This window comes from Platalea leucorodia, assembly GCF_965183815.1.
Source record: "Platalea leucorodia genome assembly, chromosome: 14".
Taxonomy (NCBI): domain Eukaryota; kingdom Metazoa; phylum Chordata; class Aves; order Pelecaniformes; family Threskiornithidae; genus Platalea; species Platalea leucorodia.
The window spans coordinates 3348663-3361807 of NC_138836.1; the positions used below are offsets into that span (position 1 = coordinate 3348663).

The 13145-nt window shown below is 37.8% G+C and overlaps 1 protein-coding gene across 1 annotated transcript in view; it reads right to left on the reverse strand.

The window, feature by feature from the left end:
* CA10 (carbonic anhydrase 10) overlaps window positions 1–13145 on the reverse strand; it is a gene marked incomplete at both ends in the record, with an annotated part of 204609 nt that overhangs the window by 40510 nt on the left and 150954 nt on the right. The window contains one exon of the mRNA XM_082327135.1: window positions 5722–5907. Coding sequence (XP_082183261.1) covers window positions 5722–5907 — 186 coding nt within the window. The remainder of the gene's footprint in view (window positions 1–5721; window positions 5908–13145) is intronic.

A 13145-nucleotide genomic window follows, 5' to 3' on the forward strand; every position in this document is an offset into this window, starting at 1 on the left:
AACACAATAAGCATGCGTTGATGAATAAGTGTCTTTTGGACTTCAACTCTGCTTTTTATGGATATGAATATTTTATAAAATTTCAGGTGAAACCACCTGTAATCTTTAGGGTGGACAGTGGTGCATTCTTGCAACTAATGCACATGTTCATCTCCCACTGATTTTGAATTACTCGTGCGAACAGCCTCCTTATACTATAGTGATGACAATACCACCATCTCTTCCTGATTTATATTCTGTTCCTATAGCAATTTAATTCATTATCCCATTTCCTTTCTCCTCTGAAGCTGAACATTAATCTGAAGGTTATAGAGATTTTACTAAACCACCCTTCCATTAGACATGTGTTCCCTCATCTGGTACTTTCCTCAGAGGCTTATTTTTCAATATTAATAAGCACCGGAGTACAGTAAACTTATCTTCTGGCTGAAATACTTAAAAATGACCTGCATCATTTCCAATAAAGTCTCCAAAATGTAATACAGATGGCCTGTGGCAACGGACAAATCTGAATTTCAAACTTCTTTCTGCAAGCTGTTGGCAGGAGTGCCAGCGTTGCGAGGCGTAGTAGGGGCTGGCTTTCAGCTAGCTCCGCTTCGGCGTTGTAACCACCTGTAGGAACGCGGTTATGAAGAAGCAGGACATTCCTGTCCGCTCTGCTCAGGGACATCGCTAGCTGATTTAATGCTCCTTTCCTGAGGAAGAGGAAGGACTGTGTGCTAGCACCATTTGATGAAGAGCCATGCTAGACTTGCAAATCCTCACATAGGCTTCCTATAGAGAACAAAACAGAAAAACAGACCTGGGAGAGGAATCTAAATGTTGGGTAAGTGTAGGGAACTGTGTGGAGAAAACAGGGGCAGAACTGACCCATAGGTTAGAAAAGGAGGCAGCGTCCTGAGCCAAATGTCACGTGGGAAGCGCAGCTGAAGGCTCACCTCCTGGGTGATGAAATTTTGGGGAAGATAGAGGCCTTATCAAATAAAAGGAGATGTAAATGGCTTGTAACAAGGAATACGATATAGAGTTGGCCTGTACTTGCTATTTCTTCTGACATTCTAATGGGCCATGACTTGTTCTGTTTTGCCAAGATAACTAAAGTCATAGTACTTTATTCCAGTAAAGGTTTATTCATTGTTTTTGTTTGTTTGTTTGTTTGTTTTTTTGTATAAACAATACCAACATTAGGATTTTTGGGGAGGCTATTTGGAACCACACAGGCAAGTCAAAGGTGTACAGAAGGTCTCGGTGACAGAGCCACTGTTTCTGATTTAACAATTCAGACTACTATAATTCTGCAGCAGGCTGGATTAAATTATTCCAGCTGGCCAGATGCTTCTCATAGGCTGTCTGTCTGACAGTCCTGCTTCTAAAAATATCAGAAGTTGGATTTGCAACACTTATCTCTCTGATAAGTAATCCTTTGCTATCGCTAGTAGTTCCCCACTCATATAGAATTTGCCAGCAGTTAAAGAAATTGCAGTAGTAGGAGAAGGCTGGTATTTCAGAATTTCCAGCCTCTCGCTTTGGTTCCCATTTTCTTGTATTTTATTCATTTTTCTTAGTGGCTTCTAGCAGCAGCAAAAGTAAATCTCCATTCCAGACTGTCTATATAGCTTGCAATATGTATTCATATTTATCTAGATAGTATTCTGGCTTTCATTTCACTTCTTGTGTAGTGGATGAAATCATTGTGTGTTTATAATCTCTGTCAATGGGTTTTCAAAGGGTGACTTGGTGGGCAGAGAGGAAGAAATCTATTTTTTTCTGCATTGTGGATTATGGTCTCTTGTTTGAAAGTCTCCAGCTATTGAGTTTGTGAAAAGTGCATAACGCCAAATAATTAAGCTCCTTGACTTTCTGTGTTTACATTGATAAGACTACTGCAGTGCACAGCTGTAAAGTGGTCGGAGGTCTCCTACAGCACATTTTCATTTTTGTGCTTAGGAAAAAAAATTGGTATGGGTTTTTATGACTTTGCCATATGGTAAAGTTAAAGGGTCCCATTTTTACCGTGAACCTTTTGGAGATTGTTACTGTTTTATTTTAACAAGGTAGACAGTGCCTGAACAACAGCACTCTGGTAAATTCTGCTGTATATTGTACTGCTGCTGTCTGAAAGGAAGATGGTCTTTCTCATTAAATGATATGGACTCTGAAGCATTAAAAGCTGTTTTGCATAGAGACATTAGGCAGCAGACACGAATGATTGGCGTCTTAGTTGGGGACTTTGCTTGAGCCAAGGTTTTCTTTTAATCATTATAATACAGTAGGATGCTTATGCAAAGAGTAGGGAATGAACACACTCAAGTATGTATCAGAGGGACAAGTAAATGCTCGATTTATTTATTTAGGCATTCCAAAGCCTGACTTTCTTTCTACATTAGCAGTGCCAAACATATTGATGATAATCTGATACATGGTTTTAAAGCCCTTACACTCAAACTATTTAAGCATTAGTTCAGTTATTCTGCCTACTAAAGTGATAATTAGGGGCTAAAAGGTAACCAGATTATTGTAGAGATCTCTCTTGACAGCCTTTAACACCTAGTTAAATGTTAAAGCCTGGAAATTACAAGCCTCTTGGTATCATTCAGACCACAGTATATTTTGAAGCAATTTGCTATTTCTAGATTGTTTTTCATGCCATGGTACCACTCCAGTGCTCTCTAGCTTGCTCTGAGTGTCTGCCCACTTGCAGAACATCTTCACTAGACAAAAAAAGACCCTAAGAACAAACTTCTTGCTTAGTATGGATGTTAGGTGGGATTTCCAGATATGTAAAGAATGCTGCAGCTGATTCAAGGTGTATCGGGGCTGTTTAAAAGCTTCTGCCTTGTCTGCACTTGGATTTAATTTAGGTCTGTTTGAGCCAATCTAATAGTTTCTCAGTGCAGTGAGGGAGAGGTACTGCTCTCTCCCCTGACCTCTCCCCAGGTTTCCCTTCTCTCTCTGCAGCGTGCTGACTTCAACCTGCATTGGAGACCTTAGGAAAATGGGGGGACAGATAGGAATGGGAGCGGAGGGAAGGAGGAGTAGGAATGAGCTGATTGTGATCTCCTGGAATGGATCACACTTCCCGGGTAACTTCATCCTTGGAATTGTTTCCACAGCAAAACAGAGGTTTCAGTAAAACCCATAGTGGGTCTGTCCAACACAAATAAGAACAGCAGTAACAAGGCAGCGTCATGGGAGTTAGCGTGCAATTAGCGGTCAAACAGCGCAATCTTGCAATGATTTTCTCTGGTTGCCTACACCTGCTAAAGCCTAAGCCAGCAAATATTCATTGCTATTCTCACCTGCACTAGCTAAATTAAACTAATGCACTTATGCAGTTATTTTTCTTTATCCTGTCTCCTCTGACAGCATTATCCAATGCAGAAGTGAAAGTAATTAGCAGCAGCAGTCTTGAAAGCATACGTTACATTATAAAGACATGTACTCTATCATAAAGTCGGCTAGCTTGTCTACAGTTTTCTTACTGTAGTTGCTGGGAGCTGTAGACATTACATCTTCCAGTGCTGAGAGCTTACTGAAAATCACTTATTTATACAGACAGCACTTGTATGGGTGGATGTATATTCTAAGAACATCGTCAGCTGCTGTCCTTCACTGAAAATCTGCACCCATGCTATTCAGCATGATTGATTTGAATCTGTGCTTGTACTTTGGAAACAAGTGCGTGTTCTATAAATAAGACTTAACTGTGGAGATGCAGGTTCAAATTAGTAATTAATGCTTGACCTTATTGGAATTTTCCTGTCCAGCTGCCCAAAATGGCTATCTGAAACTTTGAAAAACACATCCTAAAAGGACAGAATTAATCTCACCATCTGAAATGCAGGTGTCTAGCCTAAGCTACTTGGCCTGTTGTTTGTCTCTGCTCTGTTGTCAAGGGAGATGCATCTCCCCAGTGATTTGTCCTGTCCTAAGAGATGCATCTCTGGCTATCAGGAATGATCATCTTTTGAAGATGCTCATCTCTTTCTATTCACTGCAAGAGGAATTCAGATAACTAGATGAATCCTGCATATGCTGTGGATCCAGCTGTGCGTGACTGACTGACAGCGGTTTCCACTTTGCTAGGTTTTCTGCTTTTATTAAGAAAAACTTGAGGTCTCTGTTAGCAAATAATACCAGTGTTAATACTAGTTCAACACTCCCTACTTTCAAAAGCAGAAGAGCCTAGTTAAATATTAAGTATTGCAAAACAATGCTCTACATTTTTACCTTTTGTTATAGTCTATGACTGATGAATTTGTAACTTAAAAACTCTTTTAAAAATATCTGAATTTATGCTGATATATCATATTAAGTGCAATGGTATGTTTCAACCAGATTTTTACTTTCTTGTTCAGTCAACCTGCTTTCATTTGAATATTGCTCTTCTGTAAATCTGATTAGCAAAGCAAAGACTACTTACTACAGCATACTTAACTTTCAGCTCTTAAAGGAGTAATACATTATATGTTCACTTATAGAATTTAACGAAGGCAACCAGAAGTCAGTTGCATAGGACATGAATAATTTCATGAAAAAGCTGCCACGGCCTATATTATACATCTATGTAGCTTATAAAACAAAGCAAATGATTACCATCAATTATAACACCATCATTTGACAACTCTGCAATTAATTTCCTACTCTTAAAAACGTACTGTTGCACAGTGCCAGAGAAAATGCCATGCATTAACTGACTCATCACCAGAGTCTGTGATAGATAGTACAGATGGTAATTTGATTATTCATCTCCAGGAAAATAAGTGCTTTATTATGAAAAACTATTCATTTTGGTCTTCTGAAAGAATGGTAAAAGGATACCTTGAGTATCTTTAAAAATAATCCCTACAGTAATATGCAGTTATTCGGAAGCATTATTTTATTTGTTAAGATTTGTGGAGTAGAGCTGCATGCTGGACGGTTCACAGACACGGCACAAGCTGAGGAAGGATGGGGTACTACAAAACCTGCACGTTTCTTCTATGTAAAAATGCTCCTCCATGAGAAGAACGGAAAGATTCTTCCTGGTCTACCAGAAAGTCTGCAAACTTTACTATACATCTTGAAAAAGTACTCCATAGACAAGACTGAAATATTTATCCAGCAAGAGTAACGGGCTATCCTGCAATAGCTGTCAGGATCATTAAATTATGGTCTTTTCTGGAACACTTACAGACATGTATTTAAAATACAAAGCGAGTACCAATTCTGCCAGGGTTTACTTGTGGAGTTAACTTTATATCTTGAGCATAGACTTCTGTGGAACCATCTCTAAAATTAAGTATCACCTTATTTTTACATGAATCAAAGGCAGAATGTAAAATGTTACTCGATGTAAAGTGTGACACACCAGTAAGTAGCAAAAGTAGCACTTTTATAAGGACTTGAAGCACTTTCAGTATTACTCTGTGGTTAATCTTGTATTTGCATTTACTAGGGATATAAAGGACCTATCAAAAGACACTTGATTACTTTCTAAGTAGTGCATATGAGAATATAGGGTGTCTAGGCATACAATAAATACAGCAGTTTCATTTTTAGACACGAGTCACACAATTTGCAGTGCATGGGCAAAAAAAAAAAAGGAATTCCTTGATTTTCAGAATGGATAAAGGGAAACCATTTTTATGAGTACAAATTAGTTTGCAAATACCTTCAGGCAGGAATGGAAAGTGAGTAATTCATACTGGTTCATTTGTAACTCCAACTACCTTGACATACCTCTCCAGAGAAAGCCTGTCCATTGAGTAGGTGCTCTGATCCCTGGCTGTCTTCACTTCCAAAGTGTAACCGGATTTCCTCTAAGCGGTGACTGTACGTCATCGGTCCTCCAGAGATGTTGACCAAATGCTCTTTGTCTAATCGTAGAGATACATGTCTCCCTGTATTATACATCGTCCCACTGACCTAAACAAAATGGGGGTAAAAAAACAAAAGCGTTTTTAAAAAATAATTTGTAAATTCTAGAAACTAGTTATAAGCACTTCAAGATTTTTGCTCTTTACACACCTTCATTTAAATGTAGCAATACATCTTATTGTTGTGAGATGAAATACGCAACCTGAGGTTATACTTCAACTTCTGCTTTGAATCTTATACTGTATATTCAAATATTTTTCTAAATCCATGTGTACATATTTTAGCCAGGGGCACATGGTTAACGCAGTGAATAGGATTATTATACTTCTAAATAAGTAAGCTTTTAGAATATTTTTTATGCAAGGTCTGAATAATGGCTTCATTACAGAATTTCTGCACTGAAAATGGGAACATTTCAGCTGCCATAAATTATTTAAGTACACTTGAACAAATCTGAAGTTTAACTCATTTTTTCCTTCTTTTAATATTTATAACAACGTTATCCAAAGGTAAAGGTGCTGCAAAAAGCAGAGATATAATTATTCATAAACAGGGAGCCCTGTTCCTACTGGAGCTGCAGGTAAAAACTTTCATTGTCCTCCTCCGCAAGTCTCTTTGTTTTGTTATGAATATTTTATGTTTACAATTGCCAGATATCGTAGCCTTAGCAGTACAGAATTAATTACAATTTGATCGTATATCTCTAGTTCCTAGTACACATCAAATAGCTGTAATGCTCTTCAAGATTCTTCTTTATCTTTAAAAAGACGGAATGTTGTGCTTCATTTGCAAACTGATTTACAGCTGCTGTAATGAAAAAGAAAATGATTGTGGAAATTTTTCATATGGAATATAATTCTGTCGTAATTTCCACTGTCATAGGAAAAGTTCCTATAGCTGGAGGTTCCTTAATTTATGCCATTAGAAAGTGAAATATGCCAGTTTGAGTTAAAGTAGAATTGTGATTTATTTAAAAACATTCCGCATGGATACAAATGGTACACTTGAGTAACATTCATTTACTTTAAGAAGAGGAAGTATAGCAATAATATGCTTTGTTGCACTTCAATTTGAAATTAAAGACATGACTATTATGTATTATATCCTATACTACATCAGTACTATAGTAATTAACATTGCTGCAGTGTCTTTTTATCTGTAATACTAATTACTGAGCTTAAATGACCTGCTTTCTTGCACGCTATGTTGTAAAAAGTTACACTGAACAGACTGTGCAATAGAACTAAATGGATGAGATGAAACAGCTTTTGATTGTTGTGGTTTTTTAAACTTTGATACAGATGTTCTATTTTTTGTGTTTATTCCAATTCAAAATAAGCAGTAATAAATATCTTCTGAAAAGTAGTAAACACAAATATTTCTATTCATTGCAAATAAAACACAATGATCTTATTTATACATGCTCCTTAGCTTTTCTGCTTGACTTTGCATGCTTAATAATTAAATACCAAGTTTAGTTTAATAGGTGGAAGAAGGTCAGTTTATTGAATTCAGTTTCAGTACACTGCATATGAATGACATAAAATTGCTAATCATAAGTAACAAATGTAGTTTAAAAACAAATAGGGGAAAATGGTTTAAAGCCTCTTATTCGCATTTGGAAACTCATGCTTCACTGAACACTCAGTTAAATTTAGCAACTATGCAAAATATTCAGAATCCATTTTCTTTCTTAAATTGGTATAAATCTGAAATTAGGTTACCATTATTTTCTCTCTCAAGGTAAGTGACCCAAATAACCCCTAATATGAATCAAATAACTCTCTGTGGAACAGACAGGGGAAATGATAAGAGGCAAATTCATGAACAGGAGTAACATTTGTCTTTCTCATTTCCCCCCTCATAAAAATGCAGTGCTCGTAATGAGATTGTATTGACTGTTTTAAAATAGAATTTCCCTACGTAACTGCAGATAAAGAATACCAGTAATGCAATGAAGTATCTGACGGGCCTCATTTCTGACCTGCAGGGAGGGGGGAACGCTTGAAGTGAGACTGTAAAAATCTCCTGCATGGGCACACAGACCTGTCACCGGGAAGGACAAAATCTGAGATCTTCAATATAAAAAAATGCAAGGTCTTGCCCTTTTGTCTGCCACCTTAGGTTTAAGCGAAGCACTAGTTTTCTTGCTGTGAGTGTGCCCAAGGGAAGAGTAGCCACACGTACCGGCCTAGGTTCAGGACCACGCTGCACCCGCCATGCCCACGCCCATTTCTTTTCTTGAGAGTGTCAACATGTCCCACCATTACTAGCAACTTTTAACGGGTGCTTCTTTTATGGGCATTTGCTTACTGCCAGAAGAATACAAGTGTCTTATATTTGTCGTCTGCTCAGATTACATCTGAATGAAAAGTTGAAATATTTAGGAACCTTTTTTTTTTACTTCTGGAGACCTTCTGACTTGCCAAGATTGCATAGTAGGCTGTGCTTGATTACGGGAAGTACCACCGTAACGCTACGTGAAATTCTTTATTGCGGTTCAGGGTATTGTCTATTTTATATACAAAACCAATATCTTATCACCTTTAAAAGTGTACATTTCAAGTACAACCATTTACAGCTGTAGGACATAGTATCACATAAGTGCAATCACCTTCCGTTTGCAAGCTTGAAGTCCACAAATGCATTATACTCAGTAGGAAAGTGTCATGCAAAAAACAATGCAAGAAAAAAAGTTGTCTTCCATTGTTTTCAGCAGAAAACAATGCATTGTCTTTTCACTATGTGCAGTTTTAACTGCTCCTGGAGAAAAAGAAGGTTCTGATCTTATTCACTATGTGAACCTACTGATAAAAGAAGGACTTTCCATATTCTGTGGTACTGAGCCTTTAAAGTGATGTTGCACTCTCATTTGAGAACATCAAACTGAATTGGGTTTGTGGAAAGCAACGCTGCATATGGTCTTGCAAAGGGCCGCAGGCACAGAAGCTAACGAGGAGGTATTTTCTGTATTTTCTATGTTCTCCTAAAAGACAAACAGAATGAAGACGGGGCGCCTTATGGGAAGGATGTTGACTCTGCCTGGTACAGTTAACAAGATTCGCTACTCCAGAAAGCGTAGTATTTATTTTTTATACCATTCTGTGGATTGGATAAAATGTTATAGGGTAGTTTAAAAGGATAATATAAAAGATCTCTTAAGATCTATATAACTATTTCCTTAATGTGTCAGACTAATCTTTGGTGCTAAGTCCTTCATAGTGATGGCCTTTGTGTTGCTTCTTGCTCTGCTGTTAAGAAACCCTTTCGCTCTGTGTTTCTGTTTGACTTGAAAGTTACATAAAGATGAAAACATAGCAAACAAGCTTGGGGAAAAAAAAAGCACTAAATCTTCCCCTCCTGTTTTTCAAAAGCATCAATATTCACATTTATTTTACACACTAGAAATGAGACCATGTTAAAGAAAACATACGTTAAAACATCAGTAAAAGCCTGTCTGAGAAAACAGCAAAGTCCAACATTGTCAGAGTTAACGCTCATACCACATTCTTAGTTGACCCCATTTTCCTCATACATTAAGAAACATTTCCAAACAGGTAATTCTACCTGTGGCAAAATCCCCAAGTAGAACAGAGCATATCGATGGGCTTCAACCTTAATTGTGGAATAGTTCAACTTCGGTAGACTTTAATTAAATTATTAACATATTCCTGATGTAGTTATTTTCTATTTAATCTCATTCATTTTAATTCTTGCTTCACAGAGCTTTGTGCACATAATTCCCCAGCAGCATTACTCTCTCTCTTTATCTTGACGCAAGACAGCCACACTGGCACACGCTGCTAATATATTCTATACTACGTTTGTAAGTAAGATCTGAATACTCCTGTGGTATCTGTGTATAACTTGCTGGTCCTGTGATCACAAAAAAGTCCCAGTTCTGCTCTTTGAAAGGTGGAACACAAGCAAAGTCAATAACTAGTCATACCTAATAAACACAAACTCTTTGATGCATGTTTATCTTGAAACCCTACAGACCTTTATGACCATTAGGAAAAAAAAAAACCAAACAATCCTGAAACATTTTTTTCTAATGATGTTTTTTAACCCTGCATTTGTGGAAGCATTTTTGTTGTGTCCTAGTTAACTGTGTATCTTCTTCACTTCGTTTTTTCTTCCACAACTAGTCCCGAACTAAATATTTTTCAGAACTTCCTCTGTGGCCTACATCTTTACATTACAGTCTGTGTTAAAATAGCCTTCAAAACCCTGAGCAGAAGTGACAGAAAAAGAAGGCTGTTTCAGGGCAAAGCCATGCTACAAATGTAAGCAGGGAATGCAAGAGGAAAGGAGAAGGAGCTGAGATGGATTCTTTGCCTTTCAATCCCATGCTACGTTAGCAGTTCACTGTCGCCTTTCTTCAAGGGGCAGCGCAGGCTCTCTGCTTCCTAGGGGCCTTTACAAAATAGCCAGAGAGTGCGTTTTGGATTTATTCAGGTACGAGTGGTCTGAAGATTAGTTCCAAGAACATTTTTAAACTTGTATCAGTACCTGCCAGTGGAGCAGCACTGAATGTGAGAAAGCAAGAAAATCAATTGTGTATGGCTGCCTGCTGTGGTGTCCTTGGATCTTATCTGCAATATTAGATGTTCCTTTCTTTAGGATGAAAATAGATACAGTCCAAAGAAGGACGAGTACTGTGTAGGGAAGCAAATCACCAAGGCTTGAAGAGTGTTTTGAAGGTGTCGTATTGCCCTAGTTTTATATCCTGCAATAATCAAGTTTCTATCATCTGCCACCTGGCTTCAATATTTTCCTCTGAGAGTCCTATATTCCAGTGGAACAGGAAAGCAGCTCTGCAAGCTCAGGGTGTGGTGGGCTTTCCCTCCCCATTAGCAGCACCTGAACTACCAATGCCACGTACTTTGTCATTACCTTTGGTTTCTGCCGTTTGGTATCCGTGTAGTGACAGCAGTGGGTGGCCTAGCGAGCGCAGCACGCATCCTAAGGAACCTCTAAGGTGCCATTGCTTTTCTGCTCAACTCCTCTCCCAAGCAGGTTCACGGAGGCGCAAGTGCGCCATGGAACCATTAAAACGTGAACACTAATATTAAGCTGTTCCTAGCATCTGCCATCTAGGGGTCTCAAAGTGCTCAAAAAAATGCAAAAATAAATCTGGAATTGTCTTTTGCCTTACTGGGGTAAGTCAACATTAATGCCACGTTGTTTTATTTTCTACCTGATGCTTAGACAGAATCATCCTATGCAAAATTTCACTCTGTAGCTCATCATCTGAACTTGAGTTTCTAAGTGCGGTGATAAATTGAATCATGTTTTTCCGAGTCCCTCAAGCAAGTTCCTTTCTTTTAATGTTTTCTGATTGTTCTTCATAGTATTTTGACCAGACCATATTCTGTGATACAGAATACTGTCCTCATTGATTTAAATTGATTGTACTGTACCTTATATCTCTGTTGCAAATCAGAGACCGCTTCAGGGTTTGAAAACAGAGTTTCCGTAGACTTCAGGGCAAGTCTGTGGTTTGAAATCTGACTTTAGGGACAGTGATGAAGCATTGCACCAAACTAGAATTTCAAATGTAACCTACTAAGGCACTCTGCTTAGTTCTCTGCAGAAGAATTACATTGCTTTATTTCAAAGCAATGGCTATACGAGAACATCTATTTTCTTGATATTGTGCTTATGGCATCCAGTTAGTTTTAGAAGTAGTTTTATGCTGCTGTCTTGATTTTCTAGCTGTTGTTAGAGGGGGACCCAAGCTAGAAAATAAAATGATTTCACAGAGCTATTCTTCTGAGTTATTTAACAGTTGTTTAAAAAGGGTATTACCTTTTTTTTTAAAAAAAATCTCCTCTTAAAGAGGAGATTGATATAATCAAATAGGAGACAATTGATCTATAGATTTTCCAGACTTCTGAGAGCTCTGTCCTTGTCCTGCACTGTTCTCTCTGTGTGTACATACGTAGACACATGCACACATATAAGAATTTTAAATTGTTTTTAAACAATTGTTTTCTACAGAGCATTCAGTTTTATTTAAGTGCATTTCATGAATAGTTGTGCATCTGAACAGTTATTTTTCATAATACTTTTCTCCTGCCTTCATCTTTACGCGTAATCATTGTATGCAACTGTATATAAAGAAACTGTGGAAACACTGCTAGTATAACATAATTTTCAAAATCATGTTTGTAATAAACAGCATGCTGCTTGACCTTGGAAATCATGAGCTTATATAGATTTGCCTATAAATGTCTCAGGGCCTTAGGCATAGATACATATTCAAAGTATTTCATGCTTTATTTTTGAAGGTAGTTTTAAGGTAAATTCCAGCGACATTTCCTGCAAGCTTTCCTTGCTGCCAGCAGAGAGCACTGTTGTCCACCCCATACAGCTTTCACCTCTGTCCCACGGGGACTTCCACAGCCAGGAAGAAAATGAAAACTAATCTTTTTTGTGTGACACGACTGTAATCCGTGGCTTTAGTTTCTGAAGTGGTGGTTTCAGCTGGGGGACGGAGTTGTGGGGTCTGTTGCATCAGTCAAGCGGGTTTCTAGTCTCCAACCGAGTGTTTGGAGGATGCAGGCTCAGCAAGTTGCTTGAAGGCCATCAGATAAGCAAAATATCCGGGGTGCCTTTTCTGGCAAGAATCCAATAGGTCTTATGTTGTGTTTATTAAAAAAAAAGGTGGTGGTGGGGAATTAAAAACAAGGAAATACCAGAGTTTTGATACAGTGACGCTTACTGGGAGGGAGCTGCAATATAATTGCTGAGCTTTGAAGAACAACAGGCATCATCATCAATATTTGATTAAAAAAAGCCCATGTGAAAAATGTAAAGTGTAAGAGAAGTGTAAAGATTAAAATAATCTTTTCATCTTCTTAGTGGAAAAGTTTTAAAAAGGAAATGATGTTAATGAGTCCAATTAACCCATTTACCTGCCTAATGTAATGTGTCATGTAACAGCATATGGCATGACACATTTTTTTTTGCTTTTTAAAGCACCATTTCCAGCAAGAATCTTTCCCACTCACTGCTCTGCAGTTTTGCCTGTTTACTTCCCATAAGTGACTGATCTGTAAAAAACTTGGAGCAAACCTCATAAATTAAATATTCAGGCTTACTGGCTAATGAGCACAATACGTCAATTTTCAGTGATCAAAACAATGTGCTTCAATAATGTATACACCATTCTGTAACAAAATTATAATTTTAATAGAAGACCCACAGGGTCATGGTTAGTCTGAGATAATTATATGCCACAGGATGTGAATGAATCAAACTGCTCCTAGGACACTGGTAAC